We start from the raw sequence: 25,348 nt of genomic DNA, 5'->3' as shown, positions 1-25,348 counted from the left end.
GCTTTGGGGATTGATCCCATTTCTGTATTTAATTATCCGATTTTCCAATCTGGAATTTGAGGCTGTTGCAGAAACCTGGAGTGGGAAAACTCCCTTCTTTCAAACAGGCACAGAGAGTGTGGAGGATCCCGGGAGTTTATATTAATGGCCCTGGGCTCAGCTGCAATGATTTCCTGAGAATTGAGCCTAAATTCAGCTTTTACAATATGTATAGGATCATCAGCATCATACCTCAGCTGTTATAGTACTGGTGGGTTTAAATGCAGCCTACATGACTTAGGAGCACATTTCCAAAGGTCGGTGGGTCCAGTATGTTTGTAAAAGAGATGCCAGGGACAGATTTATCAGGACAGATTTATGACTGGAGTTTACAGAAGCAGAACTTAGGGCATCTTCCCTCCCTAGACAAGATTTCAGTGGGCAGCTGTTTCACTCGTTAATTGTGAACATCCACTTTTCAAGGTTTGTGTTGGATGGGGTCCACTTCTCTTTCTTTGTCTCAGATTGTGGCCATATTTCTTCTGCAAGGTCATGGAATCATAGCTGATGATTTCTTTGGCTGCTTTTCATTTTCTGTCCTCAGCTCTTCTTGCTTCTGTTAGCACGGCTGTCAGCTGTTTTACCTGCTGCTGATCCCTTTGCAAAGTGACAAGTGAACTAAAATTAATGCAAGTCTGCCCCATGCCTCAGGATGTCAACTAGGGCCAAGCACCTAGAAGGAGGAATGAAAGGGACAGGAGACACAAGGAAGACAGCAAGACAAGAGTTCTGATCAAGCTGCAAAGTTTATTTTTTACACAGGGGTTTATATACTTCTTAGGGGAAGCAGTAGGGGGTGGAAAAGAGGAGCTGTTTCAGGATCTGTTCAGGGTTGAAGGTCAGGTGGCAGGACATAGTTATTGCAAGCAGGCACATGTTATCTTAACCACAGGATGTTCTTTAGTTATCGCACAATGTTTCAGCCCTCAGGGCAAGAGGCTATGCAAGCACCTTTCCATGCCTAGAGCTATTAGGGAGGGGGAGAGTGTCCCCAACACAAGTTTACTGTGTTGTGAATAACTGGAGCTATTTTTTTTTAAATATTTATTTATTTATTTGAAGGGCAGAGTTACACTGAGAGAGGAGAGGCAGAGAGAGAGAGAAAGATCTTCCATCTGATGGTGCACTCCCCATTTGGCGGCAATGGCCAGAGCTGTGCTGATCCGAAGGCAGGAGACAGGAGCTTCTTCCAGGTTGGAGCTATTTTTTTTTTATAAAATTATTTATATATTTGAAAGGGAGAGTTACAAAGTGGCAGAAGTAGAGAAAGATGGCTCAAGCTGTGTTGATCCAAAACCAAGTGCCAGGAGCTTTGTCCAGGTCTCCTACCCCTAGGTGCAGGGGATGAAGGATTTGGGTTACCTTCTTCTGTATTCCCAGGCCACAGTAGAGATCTGGATGGGAATTGGAGTAGCCTGGATTCTAACCACCAGCGCCCATATGGTTTGCTGACTCTGTAGAGAATAGCATTTGTAGAGAGTAGTCACTCTTGCCTCAGTGCTGCCCACTAACTGGAGCTATTTTAATCTGAGTTTGCATAACGTGGAGAATTACAAAGTCATAAATACAGAAAGTAGCAGTTTTTCTCTGCCCAGGTCTTTACAGTTACCGAGTGATCCACTGATTATCTTACATTCCCCAGTGTTTAATCGAGAAGGCCAAATACTTGTCTTATTTTGGGTTCTGTGTTTAAACCCATGACATTTTTGTCATGGGAGGATATTCTACATTTTCAGAGGCTGGTCTGTGGAATCATCTATAGAAATTATAACTGTGAGAGGGGTAAGAAAGAAGAGGGGAAGAAAAAAAATGTCCCTCTCCCCCCACAGAGATGCCCACATAGTGGAGTAAAGGTGTGCCCTTGAAAAGTGTTGCTGACTTTATGTGACAAACTGTGTTTGAGTGCTTCACATGTTCTTATAGAAAGTTGTTGTCACCAAGTTACTACTTTATTTATGTTTTAGATTTATTTATTTGAAAATCAGAGTTACACAGAGTGAGAAAGAACGGCAGAGAGAGAGATGGCTTCTATCTGCCGGTTCACTTCTCCAATTGGCCAGAATGGCCGGAGCTGTGCCAATCTGATACCAGAAGCTTCTCCTAGGTCTCCCACATGGGTGCTGGGACCCAAGGACCTGGGCACTTCCTATCACAGCACTTGTGAATGGACGAGCAGGTTTGTGTTTTTGCTGGGCAGAGCTGCTTCACACCCATGAAACAACTGTATAACCGTTTCATGAGCAAGCATACTGTGTCCCTGTTAGTAGGACTTGGGAGCAGCCAAGAATAGATTCCTAGTTTCATCTCCCTAGCTGGCTGTCCTTGGCACTTCAGTCCCTGCACTGCTGTCAGTTTCTGGCAGTGTACTCAAAATCTGTGAGACAAATATTTCACATGAGAACATAATCTGGTAACATAGCAGTGATGGCTTTAAGGAAAGGTACCTTGTGAGGAAGCAGTCTGATATTGTCCACTCATCTTCCCATTGATGACATTCATTGATGTCTACCACAGGTTGGGAGAAAGGAATCCTCTTTCTGAATTGCATTAATGTGGGAACACTCATCTACAGTTTATCAAAAGTTTTCTGTGCCAAAATACTACATTGTATATGGTTTATTTTCATGATTTCTTTTATTTACTTGAAAGGCATACTTACTGAGAGAGAAGTTTAGATTGAGAGAGATCTTCCATCAATAGGTTCACTTCCCAAATGGCTGCAATGGCTGCGGCTAGGCTAGGCTAGGCTGAAGCCAGGATCTAGGAGTTTCTTCCTAGTCTCCACTTGGGGACAGGGGCCTAAGCACTTGGGCCATCCTCTGCTCCTTTCCCAGGTGCATTAGGATGGGGCTGGGTTGGAAATGGAGCAGCCAGATCTTCAACCAGTACTGTGTGAGATGCTGGCACTGCAGGCAGCGGCTTAACCCACTATGCCCACCCCAGGTTGGTTTCTTCACAGGGAATGAACATATTTTTCTCCTAACTCTCAATATAAAGATTATAGTTTATAGTAGATAATGATATTTGGTTATAATTTGAGTTTCATTAACTTTTTCTTTAGTGTATGTATTTTTTTTTAAGTTATTTATTTATTTATTTATTTTTTAACTTTTATTTAATGAATATAAATTTCCAAAGTATAGCCCATGGGTTACAGTGGCTTCCCCCCTCCCATAACTTCCCTCCCGCCCGCAATCCTCCCCCTTCCCGCTCCCTTTCCCCTTCCATTCATGTAAAGATTCATTTTCAATTCTCTTTGTATACAGAAGATCAGTTTAGTATATATTAGGTAAAGATTTCAACATTTTGCCCATATAGCAACACAAAGTGAAAAAACTACCATTGGATTACTAATTATAGCATTAAATAGCAATGTACAGCACATTAAAGACAGAGATCCTACATAATTTTTTTTCAAATTAATTAATTTTCTATGCCATTTCCATTTTAACACCAGGTTGTTTTTTTTTTCATTTCCAATTCTCTTTATATACAGAAGATCAATTCAGTATATAATTAGTAAAGACCTCATCAGTTTGTGCCCACACAGAAACGCAAAGTATAAAAATACTGTTTCAGTACTAGTTATAGCATCACTTCGCTTTAGACGACACATTAGGGACAGATCCCACATGGGGTGTAAGTACACAGTGACTCCTGTTGCTGATTTAACAATTTGACACTCCTGTTCATGGCGTCAGTAATCTCTCTAGGCTCTAGTCATGAGTTGCCAGGGCTATGGAAGCCTTTAGAGTTCGCTGACTTCGATCTTATTCCGATAGGGTCATAGTCAAAGTGGAAGTTCTCTCCTCCCTTCGGAGAAGGGTACCTCCTTCTTTGATGGCCCCGTTCTTTCCACTGGGATCTCACTCACAGAGATCATTCATTTAGGTCTTTTTTTTTTTTTTCCATGATATCTTGGCTTTCCATGCCTGCTATACTCTCATGGGCTCTTCAGCCAGATCTGAATGCCTTGAGGGCTGATTCTGAGGCCGGAGTGTTGTTTAGGACATCTGCCATCCTATGAGTCTGCTGTGTATCCCACTTCCCATGTTGGATCTTTCTCTCCCTTTTTTAATATTTTTGTATATTTTTGAAATTAGGAGTCCTACTATTTGTCTTATGTTCCCCTTGCTTTGATAAATGAAGTTTCTCCTATCTTTCTTTTGAAATACTTTTTAAAATATGTTTTAAAAAGGCTTACTTTGTGAATTTGAAAGGCAGAGAGAGAAAGAGAGAAAGGGAGAGATCTGCTTTAAACCTCCCCCAATGGTTGCAGTGGCCAGACAGGACCAGATTGAAGCCAAAAGCCTGGAACTCTTAGAATCCCATGTGAGTGGCAGGAACCCAACTTTTGGCCCATCTTCTGCTTCCTTTCCCTGGCATATTAATAAGGGACTGATTTGAAATGAAGCAGCTGGGACTTGAATTGGTGCTCATGGGATGCTGGCATTGCTGGTTGTAAACCATGTAAGGGCTTCTCAGAAATTTCAAGTTGAAAGACCATATTGATTAATTGTTTTTTTTTTTAAAGTTTTATTTTATTTATTTGAAAGACAGAGATACAGAGAGTGATAGAGACAGAGAGAGGTCTTATATTCACTGGTTCACTCCATAGATGGCCACAGTGGCTGGAGCTGTGCCCATCTGAAGCCAGGAGCCAGGAGCTTCTTCTAGGTTTCCCGCAAGGGTGCAGGGGCCCAAGGACTTGGGCCACTTTCCACTGCTATCCCAGACCACAGCAGAATTGAATCATAGAGGAGCAGCCGGGACTAGAACCGGTGCCCATATGGGTTGCCGGCGCTCCAGGCCAGGGCGTTAACCTGCTGCGCCACAGCACCTGCCATGACATATTGATTTTTGAGCTGTGTATATGATTAATCAGTGCTAGTGCTGGAGGATATTTGTTCCCATTTTTATGCTGTTAAGTATGGAAGTGTTTTCCTAATTTCATTTTCAAATAGCTCATTGTTAGTATAATGGAATGCTTTTGATTTTTAAAATGTTATTGAAACAATTTTTGATTTTAATGTGTACTAGTCATTTATTATTATAGGGTATACAGCACTATTTGATTAGATGAAACTGATTATGCTAAGCAACTACTGTTTCTGTTTCTTCTTCATGATTTGAGGCTACCAACTCCTCTTCAGTTCTTTACAAAGGACCTAATATGGTATATTATTGTCATCTAATGATTTTATGGAACACCAGCAGTTACTTGTGAATCACTGTAGTTTGGCACCTGTCATCCAATCTTCCTCTATCCCTAGCTTCTACCCTTCTCTGACAAGAACAATTCTCTATTCAGATGCATTTTTTTTTTTTCACTTCCATCTGTGACCAGGTACATGTGATATTTGTGTTTCTGTTTCTGGCTTATTTCAGTTAATGTAACACTATTTATTCTTTTTTGTGTCTAAATAATGATGCCCTGTCCATGTTTTTATTCATGGACAGCTAGGTTGGTCCCAAATCATGGCTGCAGTGAACTGTGTTATACTGACTATGGGAAAATTGCTGTCTCTTTGATATACTCTTTTCATTTCCTTATAATTTCCTTCTAATATATTGCCAAGAGCAAAATAACTCTGTCAAATTGTAGATTTATTTTTCTTTTTTGAGGAATGATCATTCTTTTCTCTGTAGCACCTATACTAATTCATGTTTTCACCCTCCATGTGTGAGGATTTTCTTTTCCAATATCATCTCTAGGATTTGTCATTTTTTATCTTTTTAGAATAAGATGATAAGGTACTGAGTTTGTGTTTTATAATCAGTTTATTTATTTGTTTATTAAAGATTTATTTGTTTATTTGAAAGGTGGAGTTACAGAAAGAATGACACCATCTGCTGGCTGACACCCCAACGATTTGCTACAATTGTGGCTGGGGCAGGCTGAAGTCAGGAGCTTCATTTAGGTCCCCCACATGAGAGGCAGGGACTGAGTCCTTGGTCCATCATCTGCTTTCCCAGGTGCATTAGCAGGGAGCTGAATTGGAAGTGGATAAGCCTGAATTCAAACTGGAACTCACATGGAATGGTGGCATCACAGGTGGCAGTTTAACCCATTTTGCAGCAATGTCAGCCCCTTTATGAATTTAATTCCTCAAAAAGTAGTCAGTAGTTTTGCATCCATCTCACTTCCTTTTCTTCCTGTTATTATTCAACTTATTGGAGTCTTATTTTTGTCTCCACTATTCCTCTGAAATTGGTCTTCCCAAGGTCATTAGTGATATCTATGTTGGTTACATGCAATATATGCTTTAAATTCCTCATTTACTGAGTGCACGTCATTCACATAGCACTTCACTGAAGTTCTACTGTGCGCCAAATCCTCTTCTAAGCACAGAATACAAGGCACTTCTCTCTTAGGAGTTAATATGACAATATGCTAACAGGAAAATGTAAAATACAGTTTCCTTAAGAATAAATTGTATTATGAAAGTGAAGCAGAGGGGCCGGCACTGTGACATAGTGGGTAAAATTGCTGCCTGCAGTACTGGCATCCCACATGGGTGCTGGTTCGAGTCCTGGCTGCTCAACTCTCTGCTATGCGCTTGGAAATCAGTGGAAGGTGGCCCAAGTCCTTGGGTCCCTGCACCCATATGGGGGACCTGGAGGAAGCTCCTGGATTCCAGTGTTGGATCCGTGCAGGCCCAGCTGTTGCAGCCATTTGGGGAGTGACCCAACAGATAGAATACCTCTCTCTCTCTCTGCATAACTCCAACTTTCAAATAAATAAATATTTAAAAATTATAACATGAAGTGGAGTAAAGGGATTGAGAACAAAGGGGTTTGGAAGGCAGCATCAGACACATTTCTTAGCTCCCTCCTCAAGCACTGCCTCCTTCACCATACATCGCCTCTCATCTCCCTGGCTTTTCTCTACCATTTCAATTACTCTGTTTTAGTTCATTTGCCATTTCTTCTGCCTAAAATTAGATATGGATATTGCTCAGGTGTTTACCATTGCAGTGCTTGTCCTTATACTTTACAAATATGTGTAGTGCCTGGGTAAACTCATCTACTCCTCATGACTTCCTACTTATTATTATGTTAAAGGAATTTACATTTATCCTGAACACAGAACTCATTATATGCAACTATGACCATCACAGGTTCTTCAAAATCAATATGAGAAAAATTAAATAAAATTTGCTTCCCCTTTGTTAAAGCTTATCTCAGAATGTGTCACCAACATTCTACTTCCAAAACAAGGCAAATATTTGAGAATCATCAATTCTTCTATTTTTGTCATCTCTTATCCATGGCTGGCCAATTCTCTTCCTTAGCTGGTCCCACCTTTCTTTTATCTGTTCTCTTTTACACAAATGGAATTGCAAGTTATTTAACATGGCTCCCATCCTTGCTATAAGCTTCAATCCATTCCCCAAGCAGAAAATAAAATTCAGGGGCCAGCACTTTGGCTCAGTGGGTTAACACCCTGGCCTGAAGCTCCAGCATCCCATATGGGTGCCAGTTCTAGTCCCGGCTGCTCAACTTCCAATCCAGCTCTCTACTGTGGCATGGGAAAGCAATAGAATATGGCCTAAGTCTTTGGGCCCCTGCACCCACGTGGGAGACCCAGAAGAAGCTCCTGGCTCCTGGCTTCGGATTGGCAGAGCTCCAGCTGTTGCAGCCAATTGGGGAGAGAACCATCGGATGGGAGACCTCTCTCCCTCTCTGCCTCTCCTCTCTCTGTGTAACTCTGACTTTCAAATAAATACATATATCTTTTAAAAATAAAAAGAAAGTAAAATTCAGTAGATGTCATCTTGTTTCACCTTCACACCTTCACCTAAGCCATGACTCTTCCCCATCTCACGTCTGCCTCCTTGGAATACTTTGAGGGTTGTGATTTCTTAGAGGAACACCATGAGACAGAAGGAATAAAACAAAAGTATCCTCAGTATATAGAAGGTATACTGTTTTTGCAAGCCACAGAGAAGAGGGAGAAGGAAAGTAGTGAGACTGGAAAGTTTGTGGCAAAGGTAATAGGCACTGGTCAAGAATTTAACAAGCCCATTAGGAAAACATTAAGGTTTCCTTACTTCCATGTAGACTCTGCCCTCTAGTGGTGAACAGGGTCCTCTAAACCCACTTGTTGCACAAATGAAAACCCAAGCATTGTCTTCTCCCACAGATGGAGTCTTCTATTGGTTTTGATTTACATTTTCCTAATGGCTAGTGACATTGGGCATGTTCATATATGTCTTGACCATTTAGATTTCTTCTTATGAGAAGCATCTATTCAGATTATTGCTCATCTTAACTGTATTTTTTGTTTATTGTTAGGAGTTCTTCCAGTTCTATATTTGTTTTGGATATCAATCTTTTGTCATATTCAGAGTTTTCAATGTTTTCTGCCATTCCGTTCATTGTATCTTCACTCTGATGATTACTTTGTTGTGAAGAAGTGCTTAGTTTGATATACTCAAATTTGTATATTTTTATTTTTGTTACTTGTGCTTTTGGAATCTTACCCAAAAGCTGTTGTCTATGCCAATGCTTTACACTTTCCCCTATGTTTACTTAGTTTTTGGTTTTATATTTGTATTTTCAATTCACTTGTGTTGACTTTTACATAGTGTATGAAGTGTTGGGGTATATTTTCAGGCATCTACATATGGATAATCACTGTCCTCTAGACCATTTGTAAAGAGATTCTTCTTTCTCTTATTCATTTTAGTTCCTTTGTTAAATATGAGTTGCGTGCAAAAAGCAGGTTTATTTTGGCTGCCTATTCTTTTCCATTGAACTATGTGTCTGTTCTTATTCCAGTGCTAACACTGCGTCTTTTTTTTTTTTTTTTTAGGACTTATTTATTTATTTGAAAGGTCAGACACTTTTTCCAAGTTTCTCATGTGGGTGGCAGCACCCAAGAACATGGGCCATCTTCCACCAATTTCCCAGGTGCATTTGCAGGCAAGTGAACTGGAAGTGGAGCAGCTGGGTCTCATAGCACCATATGGGATGCATGCACAGCAGGTCAAGGCTCTAACCCATTGCACCACAGCACCAGCCCCTTCCTTATTTATTTCTGCTGTGATCTTTCATTACTCACTATTTTCTTCTTCTTCTTCTTCTTCTTCTTTTTTTTTTTTTTTTTAACAGGCAGAGTGGACAGAGAGAGAAAGAGAGAAAGGTCTTCTATTTCCATTGGTTCACCTCCCAATGGCTGCTGCCACTGGTGCGCTGTGGCTGGTGCGCTGTGGCTGGTGCACCATGCTGATCCAAAGCAAGTAGCCAGGTGCTTCTCCTGGTCTCCATGTGGGTGCAGGGCCCAAGGACTTGGGCCATCCCCCACTGCACTCCCAGGCCACAGCAGAAAGATGGACTGGAAACGGAGCAACCAGGACAGAATCCGGCGCCCCCACCGGGACTAGAATTCAGTGTGCCATTGCCACAGGCAGAGGATTAGCCTATTGAGCCATGGCACCAGGCCATTATTCACTTTTTTCTACTGCCCTGCAACTTGACTCATTCTTGTTTTTTTCTGGGTCCTAGAGGATGGTAGTAGGTTGCTTCTTTGATCTTTTTTGTGTTAGTAAATATTTGCTTATCTAAAACTAAAAGTTTCTATATTTCTCTGCTAATCATGGGGACCTTCTAGATTACTGCAGAAAATGCTGGCAGAAATGAGGATGTATTAATTTGCTAAAAAATACCACAGATAATATGAGTTATATCATGGAATTTTACTTCTGAGAGTTGTGGAGGTTGAAACTACAGGATCAAGGTCCTAATAGCCTTGATTTTTCCAGAAGCCTTTCTCCTGATGTGACAGAAATATATATCATTTGACCTGCTGAAAAGCACTTTCTTCAGGTAGAGTCATGTTGGTGTAGCACTCCAGTGTTTGAGTTTTAGGGAGGCACATTTCAGCCCATAAAAGCAAAAGGGGCCCTGTGGTCTGCCTGATAGACAGCCAGTTCTGGGGAGGACAGCAATTTTGAAATGAGTGTTAGGATTTCTTACAGTATTACTTTCAGTACTATTTCCATCAAAAGTTGTGCATTCATATACACACAAACAAAACTACCTGTACACATAAACGCATTCTACAGTGGAAATGCCTTACGGTTGTGTACAGGTAACATCAATATAATGTTTCATAAGATGGCATATTAGCAGGCATTAAAAAGAGAATTAGAAAAAATAACAAAATCTGCAGTTACCTATATATATATGATATTCAATATTTATAATTGCTAAAAGATGAATACTGATGTGTGGAAAAGAAAACCTAGACCTTACCTTACAATATTGCAGCCTAATCTATATGAAAGATGTCTTCCTAAAATCTTTCACTGAAACACAATGTGGCATAGTAGATTAAGCCTCCACCTGCAGCACCAGCATCCCATGTGGATACCAGTTTGAGTTCCTGCTTCTGCACTTCCAATCCAGTTCTTTGCAAATGGCCTAGGAAAGCAGTGGAATATGGCCTGAGTGCTTGGGCCCCTACATTCACATGGGTGACCTGGAGGAAGCTTCTGACTCCTAGCTTCTGATTCCTGGCTTCAGATTGGCTCAGCTCCAGCCATTGTGGCCACTTGAGGGGTGTACCAGTGGATAGAAGACCTCTCTCTCTTTCTCTTCCTCTCTGTATCTGTAACTCTGCCTCACAATAAATATTTTTTAAAACTTTGCACATTTTAAATTTCTGATACTCTAAGTTAGCATAGGACTACACTATACATTGGAAAGATACATTCAAAAATTATAAATCTAGTACATTGTAACCAATTTTTAACAAATACTTCTGATTTTCTCAGCATTATATACTAAATTAATGACATAATGAGTCATTGCCAGTTTTTCAGTTCTTTGAAAGGCAGTGCAATAAAGTGAGAGAGGAAGAGATTGATCTTCCTTCTGATTTGTTCACTCCTCAAATGGCTTCAATGACTGGTTAGGCCGGACTGATGTCAGGAGCCAGTGGCTTCTTCCAGGTCTCTCACATGGGAGCAGGAGCTCAAATATTTGAGTCATCCTGTGCTGCTTTCCCAGACACATTAGCAGGGAACTGGATCAGTTTGGACCATTAATGTCTATGATACTCTGCTTGCAGTTAAAGGATTTAGAATGTATCTCGATTATGGGTGGACCAAGGACAACAGCTTCCAATTGTCCAAGGTTTGGACTAGATGGGTTCTGAGAAATTTTGTTAAAATAGTTATAACTCTCAGTTTAAGCTTTTCTTAGCATATTTTCCCATGTTTGCTGATGTTAATATCTAAGGGAAAATTGGGTCTCTGGATTGCAATGGGTGAAAGCATCCAGACTAACAGTAATAAGGTCAACAGGCAGCAGAATGGTGTCCTCTGAACTTGAATAGCTTTTCTTGTTTGGTAGAGGGTGACATACTGCATTACCCTGACACACTGACATAGACAGTAGGTACTGGAGTCCAAATGGAGTATGCCACATTTTGGTCCATCCTATATGGATTTTTTAAGATTTTATTTATTTATTTGACAGGTGCAGTTCAGACATTGAGAGGAAGAGACAGAAAGGTCTTCCATACACTGGTTCACTCCCTTAATGAATGCAACAACTGGAGATGGGCAGTTCCGAAGCCAGGAGCCAGGAGCTTCCAGGTCTCCCACCTAGGTGCAGGGGCCCAAGGCCATCTTCTGCTGTTTTCCCAGGCTATTGCAGAGAGCTGGATGGGAAGAGGACCAGTGGGGACTAGAACTAGTGCACATATGGGATGCCAGCACTGCAGGTGGAGGATTACACCAGTGCTCCACAGTGCTGGCCCCAGTCCATCCTTTATTAAGGAGACCTCAGTAACTGTGCTCAGGTTTTACTGTCCTATATTCATGGCCAAAGTCCTAGCAGACAACATGATTTGGAGAATCCTAAGCACAAGGTGTGTAAGTTAATTTCCCATATAGTATAGCACAGTTAATAACAAGGTTACAAGATGGAAAATTGCTTGCATCATAGTCTTTGAGAACTAATGGACATCACAGGTGATCTAGAGAATTTAGAAGGTTGTGAGCGCCTAGAGTGAAAAAGTCACTGAGAGCACAAGGACAGTGCTTAGAGTTTATTTTGATGGATATTAGCCCCTTTCATCAGAGGGAGGCCCAAAGAAGCTGGATTGATTTGTAGCAAAGGTGACAATTAAGGTATGCATTGCACTAAAACCCAAGTAGGATGATTTTAGGCTTGTATGTACTTGAGAAGTGTGTCAAGTCGTCTCATTCAGGGAGCTTGTCATCTATGTGATGCATGCTTGTGGTCCTGATAAGTGGTGGGTGTGGTTAATTTTTTTTGCAAAAATTCTGTTTGATGGCAAAGTCAATGAGGTGCCCCTGTATACCTCAGAAGAAGTATCATTTCAAGGTGAAGGCAAACTGAGACTGAGGAGCTTTTTGAAAAACTTTGAACAAAACACATTTGCCACACTTGGTTAAGACACATCATTTATCTATTGAGATGCATCTGATTTGTTAACATTAGGTATAAGGTTCAGTGGACATGGTAGATGACATATAGCAATATGATCTTAGTAATCTATCATGAGGTGCAATTTTCTTTTTACTGGATTTAGCAGGTAAAATTGGGCTACCTAATGGGGTATACCTAGAATAATCACCTTTTTATTAGTTATATATGAGGTAATAAATGTTAGTGTATGAAGACATTGAGTTTCCTTTTCTTGGGCTATCTTGGTTATTTTAATCTGGGATCTGTGTTTTAGTACACCTGACAATTGGAAATGTAGACAACAGTATAGTTAAAAAGAAATGTACCAAGTAAAGTATTTATTTTTCTTCTGATACATATTTTGGAATTCTAAAATTCCTATTGAGTGGCCTTGTTAAATTTAGTTGAGTCCCTGGTTAAGACTTATTGGAGCCACTCTACTGATTACACCTATGAAACTTTGTTCATAAATGCATATAGAACCTGGGAAAGTTGATGTGTATCTTATGCTATAGAGACATAAGATGGAACATCTTTTTTATCCTTTTTCATTATATAATTTAAAAACAAATTTTAGTTTTTCAATAGGATCAAATTATGTACTTTTCAGAAATGTATACATGCAGGCAACTGTAATTTATGTATTTTACATTTTCCTTCTGATTTTTAAAAAGCTTTACTGAGATTGCTGTTGTGATATAGCAGGTACAGCCCAGATCTGGGCATTATGGCCAATTGGGAGTGAACCAATGGAATGAAGGCATCTCTGTCTCTGCTTCTCCCTATCTATAACTCTTCCTCTCAGATAAATAAATAAAGAAATCCTGTAAATATTTAAAAATAAAAAACAAAGAAGACTGACCTTCCTCGATTTGCAGAATAAAGTCACTGGAAGGTAATTAACAGCTCAGAGATCATACAGTAATTTGAACAGCACAATTCATACATTTTAAATGGAAAAAATTGGGGCCAGCATCGTGGCTCACCTGGTTAATCCTCCATCTGCAGCACCAGCATCCCATATGGGTGTCGGGTTCTAGTCCCAGTTGCTCTTCTTCCAGTCCAGCTTCTGCTGTGGCCTGGGAAGGCAGTGGAGGTTGGCTCAAGTGCTTGGACCCCTACATCCGCATGGGAGACCAGGAGGAAGCACCTGGCTCTTGGCTTTGGATCAGATAGCTCCAGCCATAGCAACCATTTAGGGGGTAATCCAATGGAAAGAAGACCTTTCTCTCTGTCTCTCTCTCACTGTTCAACTCTATCTGTCAAATAAAAAAAATATATATATGTTTTAAAAAAAAATTGACCAATAGCTGTGGGCCAAGAGTCTGTGCCCAATGACACTACCACTCAAATCCTCAAGAACTTGAATATAATTTCATGTCCATTCTAATTTATACAGGAAAAGGAGTAAAAGCAGGAGGTCCTTGCACCTGTATATCTGGCTCTCTTCCTAATTTGTGGGGGAAACTACAAATTAAGTGCAGATCTCAAAAAATAATGTTTTGTTAAATACTTAATGGAGTGATTAACAGATTAATTTCAGGAACTTTTGGGTAAAGAATTACCAAGAAGTGCAATTCTAAGTGTTCATGAAGGTTTTAGAAGGCACTCACCCCAATTTCCAGCCATATTAATACATCAAATGTATTCAAATAATTTTCCTCACTGTGAAATATGATGCATTGATGGGCAAAATATTGTTTTAGTAGGTAAGATCAAGCATCATTTTAATGTATTAAAAATGGGTTGTTCAGGAACATTAGCATCTTTGAATATTTTAAGTTAAAAGGAATCCTAAAAGTCTTTTCCTGAGTATCTGTAAGAGTATATGATAATTGGGGGGGGGGGGGGGTGGTGGTGGTGGTACTTTGGTGCAGCAGGTTAAAGCCCTGGCCTGCAGCTCTGACATCCCATATGAAACCAATTTGAGTCATAGCTGCTCCACTTTTGATCCAGCTCTCTGCTATGGCTTGGGAAAGAAATAGAAGGTGGCTCAAGTCCATGGGCCCCTGCAGCTTTATGGGAGACCCACAATAAGCTCCTGGCTCCTGGATTTTGTTCAGTTCAGCTCTGTTTGTTGTGGCAATTTGGGGAATGTACTAGCAGATGGAAGACCTCTCCCTTGCTCTACCTCTCTCTGTAACTCTGTCTTTCAAATAGATAAAATTTAAAAAAAGAACAAGAAATATGAGAGGTTTTTAGAACCATATTTTACTTATGAGATTTAAAAATGATAAATTTAAATACAATTCTCAAGAAGTCTTTCCACATTTGAATTTCTCCATTTATAGTATGTTTCTTTCAGTTGCAAATATGTCAAGCATTAATGAGGACTTGATTATTATATGGGCATCTCATGTGGTTAGACATGTTCTGATGTATCCCCTCCATGTCCCAGGAGGCTGATTTTCTAGCAAATATATGGATCATTTTCATTGCTTCCTAATGGAGGCATGCATTGGTAGCTGGGAATCTAGCCTCATCTGCCCATGATGTCAGCAGGTCTGGACCATGGGAAATCTCTGGCCTCCTTCTCAGCATGTGCCATTCAAACTACTCCCACCATCTTCACAGAATTCCTGACCCTGGGGCTTTCCTCATATGCTCAAGAGCTGTGTGGTTGGTTTCTGTGTCTGTGGATGTTAGTGTGAGGGTGAAAGGAACCTTGGAGAGCAGGACAGGTGTCTGTCTCTTGGTGGCATACGTGACAGTCATAGATCTGAGGTGTTAAGTTATGTCATTCAGGTGAACCCTGCAGATCTTGGCTGGCCCAGGAAGGGACACCAATGCCACATCCTCAGTTCTGGAGCTGGAGAAAGGGTGAATAAGGTTGAGACTTTAAAGATATTTTTATCACAAATTGGTGCACTGAAAGAAGACCAATGTGTCTCCAGTTGTACAGAAGACAGTTCCAAAGGTTCTGTAGAAAGTCTCATCCAGGGCTGGCGCTGTGGTGCACTAGTTAATCCTCTGTCTGCAGTGCTGGCATCCCATATGGGTGCCAGTTCTAGTTCTGGCAGCTCCTCTTCACATCCAGCTCTCTTCTGTGGCCTGGGAAAGCAGTAGAAGATGGCCCAGGTGCTTGGGCCCCTGCACCTGTGTGGGGGCTCAGGAAGAATCACCTGGCTCCTGGCTTTTATCAGCACAGCTCCATCCGAGGTGGCCATTTTGAGAGTGAACCAATGAAGGAAGACCTTTCTCTCTGCCTCTCTCTCTCACTGTCTGTAATTCTACCTGTCAAATAAATAAATAAAATTCTTAATAAAAGAAAGAAAGTCTGTTTCATCCAATGGGGTGAAAATGGCAATGAAAATGAAAATGGGATCCAATGGCAATGGGATGGAGCTGAGTGTTCAGGCCATTTGGGATGAAATGTGTTTGGGTGACTATCAATTATACCACTGTCACTGTTCACCTGTCTGTAAGATAAGTACATTAACATTGCTAGTGAAATGTCCCTGCATTCTCTGAGAAATCCTTGTGAGGTGTGTGCAGGCTGACTTACACTATGTGGCAGTTGCATTTTTGGGGTTTCATGGTATGTTCTTGCAGTAAAATTTCTGTTTTCCTGCATTGTGTAGCCTGCCTTGCACTACTCTTTCAAGGTTACAGAACTATACAAGACTTAGTTTCCAAATTTGTGGAAGTTTGGGTACTGTGGGACAATCCCATTTGCTGAGAAAGACAGAGAGATGTCTTCCATTTGCTGATTTACTCTCCAACTGGCCATGATGGCCAGAACTACACCAATCCAAAGCAGAAACCAGAAGCTTCTTCCAGGTCTCCCAAGTGGGTGCAGTGTCCCAAGGACTTGGGCCATCTTCTACTGCTTTCCCAGGCCATAGCAGAGAGCTGGATCTGAGGTAGAGCAGCTGGGATTTAAACCAGTGCCCATATGGGATGCCGACACCGTAGGCAGCAGCTTTACCTGCTAAGCCACAGTGTCAGTCCCTAAAATAATTTTCATTAGTGTAAATTTTACTGAACATAATTTATCAACAATAACAAAGTGTTACTGTTTTTTATTGTTACATTATCATTTAATAAAATTTTGGCAATGCTTTCATTAAAGCAATGATAACTAATGTTTAATCTATGCCACTTAATAGAGGTGGGTGCACTTGCCTATATATTTCCATGTTTAAATGATTTTTCCTCTGTGGTGAATTTGAGATTTTTCTCTGTTTATGTATTCATATTTTCTTTATTCTATCACTCCTTTTTCTACAGTGCAATGTAGAAGGAAAGCTAAGAAATTTTCTTTTAAATACTTTCATTCATGTTTTCTTTTTTTTTTTTGACAGGCAGAGTGGATAGTGAGAGAGAGAGAGAGAGAGAGAGAGAGAGAGAGAAAGGTCTTCCTTTTTGCTGTTGGTTCACCCTCCAATGGCTGCTGCGGCCGGCGCATCTTGCTGATCCGAAGCCAGGAGCCAGGTGCTTCTCCTGGTCTCCCATGTGGGTGCAGGGCCCAAGGACTTGGGCCATCCCCCACTGCCTTCCGGGGCCATAGCAGAGAGCTGGCCTGGAAGAGGGGCAACCGGGATAGAATCCGGTGCCCCAACCGGGACTAGAACCCGGTGTGCCGGTGCTGCAAGGTGGAGGATTAGCCTGTTAAGCCACGGCGCCGGCCTTCATTCATGTTTTCTTCCAGGTATGATTCATGGCACCTCCAAATATTTCAAAGAGCAAAGAAAATTAATACATCACCTGCGAATTGTGTACTTTTTAAAACATTTATTTTATACATTTGAAAGAGACACAGAGAGTGCTAGGGAAAGAGAGTGAGAGAGAGAAAGAGTGAGTCTTCCATGTGCTGGTTCATTCCCCAAAAGGCCACAATGGTCAGAGCTGAGCCAATCTAAAGCCAAGAGGCAGGAGATTCTTCTGGGTCTCCCACATAGTTGCAGGGGTCCACACACTTGAGTCATCCTCCAGTACTTTCCCACTCATGTTAGCAGGAGCAGGATTTGAGGTGGAGAAGCCAGGACTCAAACTGGCACTCATATGGGATGCTGGCTCTGAGGACTGTGGCTTTAACCCACTGACCCCTGTAAGTGGTTTTCTTAATTATTCCACAGCTTGCTGTCAGTTTTCTTTTTAGACTTATAATAATTTATGAATGAAAATGGAAAAATAAAGATAAAATTTATTCTCAGGGAATATATAAAAAACAAGATGAATGATGAATTTTTCATGACTATCAAGCATTGCAGTAATCTAAGATAAGGCAATTTGGTCTCTCATCTTTCTGTTGCCATAGCAAAATATATATTATTTATATTTTCAAATGAAGCTTCAAGGATAATATTCTAAATTTGGGAGTCATGATGTCCAATACAGTCTTTATTCTTATATAGATGATATAGTGGGCAGTGTTTCAGTACTACCCTGGAAATAAACACTGAACATTCTGGAAGGCTAAGAGTTAGCTAGTGCTAAAACACTAATCAGTAATGCAGTCCTTAATAATTTGTGGAGCTGAACTTGATTCAGAGATAGCATAAAGGCTGGGTGAGGAAAAAAATCTATTGCAGGTTCTTTTATGTTTTAAGATTTTATTTAAAAATTTATTTATTTGAAAGAGTTACAGAGAGAGAGAGGCAGAGAGGGAGAGAGGCGAGATCTTCATCTGCTGGTTCACTCTCTGGTTGGCCAGTGCCTGGAGCTGCGCCGAACCGAAGCCAGGAGCCAGGAGCTTCTTCTGGGTCTCCCATGTGGGTTCAAGGGCCCAAAGACTTGGGCCACTTCTAATGCTTTCCCAGTCCATAGCAGAGAGCTAAATGAGAAGTGGAGCAGCTGGGTCTAGAAATGGCACCCATATGGGATGTCAGCACTTTACGCCAGGGTGTTAACCCACTGCATCACAGCACCGGCCCGAAGATTTATTTATTTATTTATTTATTTGAAAGGCAAATAGAGATAGGGCAGGATGAGTAGTGAGAAAGAGATATCTTCCATCTACTGGTTCATTCACCAAATGGCCACAATAGTTGGCCAGGCCAAAGCCAGGAGCCTGGAACTCTATCTGGGTCTCCCACAACCATGGAAGTGGCCCAAATACTCAGGCCATCTTTCACTACTCTTTCAGGCACTTTAGCAGGGAACTCAATTGGAAGTGGAGCACCCAGGAATCAAATTGTCGGTCTACATGGGATGTCTGAATTGCAGGTGGAGGGTGCAGGCTTACCTGCTGCACCACAATGCTGGTGCCTACTGCAGGTTCTCAAACAAATCTCTATGCATTTCCCTCAGTCACAAATGCAGATTATACTGCAGAATTTCTCAAGGTTTGTTCTTGGGTAAATAATTCCATTGATTTTACTTTAATTTGTTATAATGTTATTTCAGTTCTTTAAGTGTTTATGAGTAGAATAATTATAGAAAAAGCAAAAGCTACTTTCTACTTTTTCTTGAATCTCCTCCCTTATTTAAAAGTATTTATGAGCTTGATAGAGAAAGAAGTTGATGCAGTGAGAGAAAGCTAGAAACTCCCATGCACTTATTTACTGCCTAAATAATTATATCAAGCAGGGGTGGGGCACAACTGAAGCCAAGAGTCAGGAATGGAATCTAGGCCTTCCTCTTGGTTGGCATCACCTTGCTTCCCCTGTTCTGCATTAGCTGAGAGCTGGAAACTGGAGCTGGCACTGAAATCCAACTTTGGAAATTTGATGCAGAGATAGAGTATCTGAGCTGGCATCATAAACACTAAGTTAAATGCCTACTGTCTCTTTTAAAATATTTTTTTCTCTGCCATAATTGCATTGACTGTGTATAGTGTTTTCCTGGAAATTCTCTGTTCAATCCCTTCATAGCTTCCCTGATGGTTTCTTGTCTTTTTCCCTGAATACTTCTACATTCTTCTGAACATTGCTCATTCCAGAGTGAATTTTGTCCCCCTTTCAACCTACTGTGCAATGACCATTGACATAGTCTGGCCTTTTGAGCTGAAACTCCTGCTTCCCTCCAGCTTGGGCATTTTTCCCAGCCTTTATACCATAGGTTTGACCCCCTGTTGAATGCTTCTGTGTGGCTGTCCAAATGCTCAACAAATCTGAAATGAAATGGCATCCTTCCTTCGTCCTCCATACCCATGTAGAAGATATGCAACTGCCATTGTTTGTTATATGACAGAGTTGACCTGTTGACAAGGAGTATTCTATCCCAGGTGATGATAGCATTTGAAGAGCTGGTTGTGTACTTTACCTGGGAGGAATGGCAGAACATGAACCAAGCTCAGAAAATCCTGTACAGGGATGTGATGCTGGAGACCTACAGCAGCCTGTTCTCCGTGGGTGAGTGACACTCCTCGCATGCCCAACGGTAACATTTTCTTACTATTTGACTGATAAGTGAGCAGTATTTATAAAGTTTAATGAGGGACAGGTATAGAATTTGAGTCCATGAAGAATCTGAATATCTACCATCTGAAAAGGAATTCAAATTGGAACATTGGTTGCATAGCTCCTGGACCAAGCTGTTCACCTTCAATTAACCCAAGATAGTGATTTCACAAAGTCTTACATTATTTCCCTTAATAGGACACTGCATGACCAAACCTGACTTGATCTTCAAGTTGGAGCAAGGAGCAGAGCCCTGGATGGTGGGAGAATGCCTACATAAAAGCCTTCCAGGTCAGTTTGAGCCTTCTTGGCATTCTTGACAGGCATTCAAAAAATCAAAGTTTCAATCAATCTGGACTCTAAAATTTCCAGTAAATCTTGGACTTTGGTTTTTCCAGTTAGGGCCCAACTGAAAAAATCGAAGGACCTATGTCTCTCATCTTATAGAGACACCAACTAATCAGGCTATTTGGATTATATTAGTAGTACTGTCAAGATGTGACGTGGTACTAAATTTTAAGTTTCTAGAATGGAAAATGCTATTAATACAAATGTTTGAGAATTAAAAAGTCTAATGATCTTGTGTTACTAGACATGATAGTAATCTTAATGAGAAAGCCCCAGAGGCCTAAAGGGTTAAATACTTGTAAAATCCTACAGGTGCTTTCAAAAATACTGTGAAGTAAGCAAGTGCCTTTTGTTGGTTGATGAGTTTACAATTTTAAACATGGCAACTTAAAGTCTTTTGTCATCCACAATAATATATATGATTTGCTGCTCATAAAACTAAAGTGTTGTTGGTTCTGTGTTTAGCTGTCCTGCTATAGGTTCCTATGGACTTTTTCCAACCACTTCTATTGTATTCAGTACTTTGGGATGGCTCTGTAAACAGATGAAGCCAATAATATATTAACAGTACCAACTGAGAGAAAAACCTTAGAAAAACTACTACAGAACATGCCTGTGACTGTAGACTTGTAGTTAAGGCCACCGAAGATTAGAGATGGGACTTGGGCACTCCCTTGACTTGCATCCTCTGGTCTGCTTTAACACAAACCAGGAGGAAAAGAAAGCTAGGCATCAGAAGCAATGGGTGGCAGGCCTATTAATGGCTGATCTGTAGAGTGATCTGCCCTCAAGGAGACCCAACAGGCCAGTCTACTGCAGTGGCTTTCAATGTGGTAAGCCTGGGCTTCAGCAGAAGTCAACTTGTGAAGAGCCCTGGCAGCTATGCTAAGAGTTGGATCACTGGAAATGGACCTGCCCTGGAGTCGAAGGATGCCCAGGTCAGAGCCACACATCTATTGGCTCTAAGCTGAAAAGCCCTTCACTCAGCCCAACTTCCAAAGTGACCACTGCAGCTGAGGGGATGGTCAAGTAGGGTCAGCAACATTGTAGGCAGAACTGTAAATTTCTTGTTAGAGATGCCCCCTGCCTTTACCTGGCCAGCTCTCCTCCCAGGCCAGCTAAGTAATGAAAGTCAACAGGGTGCCTTCCCCCAGGTGGTTCACACCTCCCTTAGGATGTACCCCATGTGAAGAGATAGATAGGTCTGGGCCTCTTAACTTACAATGCCTAAAGCCCAACAGATTATTACCAGGCCCCTTCTATCAGGTTCTATTTGCCTCTCAATCAGAAAACTTAATTGTAGCTTAGACAGCACCTTTCTTAGCTCCTCTAATAATGATACTGTCCTTTGTTCTAGACCCTGTCTAGCGCACTTGGGCCTCATTCCTTTGTAATCATAACCTCTACCACCAATGGCTCTACTCCCAACCTGTGTGTACTGATGGTCCTCTTCCCCACTTAATGCTGTATAATTGTTCAGACCTGGTTAATGCCACTCTTAGGATCATTGGTTACTATCCTCACCCTTTTATGACCTTGTCTAAATATGATCAGAGTCAGCAAACTTGGAAGGCTTCCATAGCCTTGGCAACTCATGACGAGAGCCTAGGGTGGTTACTGGCGCCGTAAACTAGAGTGTCAATTTGTTGGTTCAACAACAGGAGTCACTGTGCACTTGCTCCTCATGTGGGATCTCTGTCCTTAATGTGCTGTACATTTTGATTTAATGCTATAACTAGTACTCCAACAGTATGTTTCACTTTGTGTTTCTATGTGGGTGCAAACTGTTGAAATATTTACTTTATATATACTAAATTGATCTTCTGTATATAAAGAGAATTGAAAATGAATCTTGATATAAATGGAAGGAGAGAGGGAGCGGGCGAGGGGAGGGTTGTGGGTGGGAGGGAAGTTATGGGAGGGGGAAGCCATTGTAATCCATAAGCTGTACACTGGAAATTTATATTTATTAAATAAAAGTTAAAAAAATGAAAAAAAAATTTATTCTCCTTCATCATCTTTCTGGCATCATTGACAAGGCCTGTTCCCAGCAAACCATACACCAGGGGAAGGAATTAGTGGATTCCTCCCTGTGCTGTATACAGATGTTCATAAAAATCAAGCTACAACTACACATGAGAAACATGGAGGATGATGGAGGAGAGAGGGTTGGCCCAAAGTATAACCTTCCAGGTGCTCACAGCCACACTGTGAACTGGGACATCCATCTCATTTCCAAATGCCCAGCCTCTGAAGCTTTCCAATAAAGCATTTGTGTCACTCAGATCCATCCCTTCCTAGTTCATGACCATGGACTGCCTCTCTGAGCTTGTTGGATCTCTCCTGCTCAGTGAGGCCTCAGATTAACTGTAGTTACACACAGTTGAGAGATGGAATCATCACAAAAATGTGGGGATAGCATGGACCACAACTGGAAACAATCCTTTTTCCTGCATAGGCTTTGTTCTTAGTCTGCCCCATGAGATCTAGCCATTACCTCCATACCCACTGCCTGCATCACTCATGGAGAAGCACAGTTCTTCATGGGGAAACAAAACATGCAACCTCATCATATTCCTAGGACACACCATTGAGAGTTCATATTCTACAATTAGTGGATCACATCCCTTTCAAAATTCTCACCTACATATTCCTTTACTTTTTCCCCACTAGGTTATATTAATCTACCTCCAGTACCTACACCCCTGCAGACTATTATTAGTGTAGGGGACCACCACAACACATCTTCTTATTCAGTATATATGGGAGAACTCATGTCAATGCAAATGTACAAATTGCTGCCTTTCTCAAACATTCATCTTGCTGGAGCTTTTGTTTTGGCTGTACTCTGGTAAGGTTAATTGCTATCAGATTTTTCTTTTTTTTCTGCAAGACTGCTATATGTTAGCATTAATTGGGTATGGTTCCTGTTATAGGGCTGGAGCTTCCATTACCCACTGCTATCGTCTGAGACAGGAAGTGGCCGAAACTGCTCAGGGGCTTTTTAGAGATTTTGTTTGTTTTACTGTTCAATAATATGTGTCAGCAATTCCCACAAGAGATTGCTTTTGCAGACAGGTACGCACTTGAGATGGTTATCTACATATGCTTAGGTGCCTCAAGGAATAACCCTATTACTGCAATTTCCTGATTTTATGATGTAAAGACAAAGGAGAGCTAGGAGTCAGGGTTCACTTGGGACAGGATTCCAGTCAAGTCTACATGTGTCTTTCTTCCTGAATGTCTCATGTGTGACAGTTTTCTTTGGTCTCTTTTCTGTAACATTTGGCTCCCTGACCAGGAAGTTGACTGAACTGGCCCATTGTGCCATTTGTACAGGGGATAAATGGATCAGAGGTGACCACTGCAGGACAGATGACTAGACACCAGTTCCAATACTTTTGGAGAGAATCCTCCCTATGCAAAAGCTTGCTGTCACCCTGACCACTGCTGCTCATTCAGACTCACAGAGACTTGGGACAATTGGACCTGGAAACACCAAATGAGATAAGAATCACCTGTAACCAGAGTCTAAGACATGCCTGCCCCTATGGGCGGATGGCAGACTCTCCAAGAAATATTTATTTTAGGTTTCAAGATAGGACTGGCCGTTAGAGGGAGGGAATGTTTTATACTCTGTGAAATGTGTTTGAATGTATGGAAGCTTTTGCATGCATTGGCAGTTTGAATCTGTTGTCCCCAGTAGAAGCTATGAGTTATGAGTGGGCCTGAAACTGAAGTTCTCTGGTGATCCTCATATGGTCAAGGGTAGTTGGAGTCATGCTCTGACACTGCTACAGCTAATTAGCACCTAAATTCCAATAAGGAATGTGCCCAGATAGTCATCTGGCTGATCTTTATTGGAGGCACCTCTCCCTTGTTTATCCTGTGTCTACAATCATAGTGTGGTTGCATAATGGATGGGTCCCCATCTGTGTTAGACATCATGTTAAAAAATTTCAAAACAGGTTTGGTGAGGATTATGGAATCAAGCAGATCTGTGTTACACTTAGAACCTTGTTTAGGTTTGAGTGGCCCACTTTCAATATTGGCTGGCCCTCAGAAGGAATGATACATGTTGCCATAGATCAAATAGTCTGAAGAGTCCTTACAGAACATTTCAGATACCCATATCAATTTCCCTACATCAATTCATGGCTGTCCGTCCTTCAGACAAAGCCACCTTGGTTTGGCTTCATTTAATCCAGGATCCAAAACATTCTCACTCTGACTCTAGGAAAACCCTCACCAAAGATTTTCCAGGGCAAAACAGTGGAGGACGAAGTCCTGCCACCCCCTTACCAGGTTTCAATATCCATGCTCCACTAGCAGGGCTTGTGGACACCTTGCCACCCCCGTATCTATCTGAAGCAATTCTACCTTCTATGGCTCCATGTCTCCCAACTTCAGTTGAGATCATACCAGTGATCCCTCCAGTGAATCAATGTCTCTTGGCATCACAGAACAATGTTCTACTAGCCCTCTAGATACCATTGAGAAAGACAATGGCACCCCCTGTCATTGAAGCAGATGGCAATGTTCAGCCAGTGGCTGTCATGATCTACAATCAGGCATTCAACACTACCAACCTTTTAAATTGGAAACATCATATACCCTCTTCCTTGGAGTAACTGCAGGCACTTTTATTTCTATTTGAGTCCATTTTCCAAACCCATCATCTGACATAGAGAGACTATCACCAACTCTCCCTGACTGTATTCAATACTGAAGAGAGATGGAGAATTCTCAGGGCCCACAAATGGACTCAAGAACAGCACCCAGCTTGGACATTCAATCCTGACACATGGGTCCTCCAGGTTGTTCCTAGCCAGGCTCCATACTGGAAAGTTTACCAGCCAGAAGGAAGAGCCCTCTTAGGCCACTACTGAAAGATACTCTTGAGGGGTCTCTGAGCGGGATCCAGAAAGCTCACCACATAGGCAAGATTATAACTGTCACCCAGAAGAGTGATGAGACACCAGAAAATTTTTATGAGTGGCTAGTTGAGGCATTCAGATTTATTCCCCTTTCAACCCTGTAGCCCCAGAAAATGAACAGAAGGTCAGCAGTACTTTTGTGCTCAAAGTGCCCCTGACATTCATCAAAAGCTCCAGAAACTCAAGGGCTTTGCAGGCATGAATGCTACTCAGTTTCTGGAAGTGGTAAGCAAGGTC

General features: G+C 41.4%; 1 protein-coding gene across 15 annotated transcripts in view; it reads left to right on the top strand.

Moving 5' to 3' along the window:
• LOC133777341 (zinc finger protein 717-like) overlaps positions 1 to 25,348 on the top strand; it is a 100,060-nt gene that overhangs the window by 852 nt on the left and 73,860 nt on the right. For 4 of the 15 annotated variants that reach the window (XR_009868526.1, XR_009868525.1, XR_009868530.1 and 1 more), the window contains exons 2-4: positions 1,102 to 1,232; positions 19,652 to 19,778; positions 20,025 to 20,117. The exons of 4 other annotated variants lie outside the window; for them this stretch is intronic. Coding sequence is in view for 2 of the 11 variants with exons in the window: in XM_062216871.1 (XP_062072855.1) it covers positions 1,158 to 1,232; positions 19,652 to 19,778; positions 20,025 to 20,117 (295 nt within the window). In the remaining 9 variants the exon portion in view is untranslated. Of the gene's footprint in view, positions 1 to 1,101; positions 1,233 to 4,293; positions 4,510 to 19,651; positions 19,779 to 20,024; positions 20,295 to 25,348 lie in introns of those variants that run through there. 7 more of the 15 variants (XR_009868534.1, XR_009868531.1, XR_009868527.1 and 4 more) reach the window with 5 other exon arrangements.

This window comes from Lepus europaeus, chromosome 18 (assembly GCF_033115175.1).
Source record: "Lepus europaeus isolate LE1 chromosome 18, mLepTim1.pri, whole genome shotgun sequence".
In the NCBI taxonomy this organism is placed as follows: Eukaryota; Metazoa; Chordata; class Mammalia; order Lagomorpha; family Leporidae; genus Lepus; species Lepus europaeus.
Note: the sequence above shows the minus strand (reverse complement) of the source record. Positions and strands in the feature narration are given on the sequence as shown.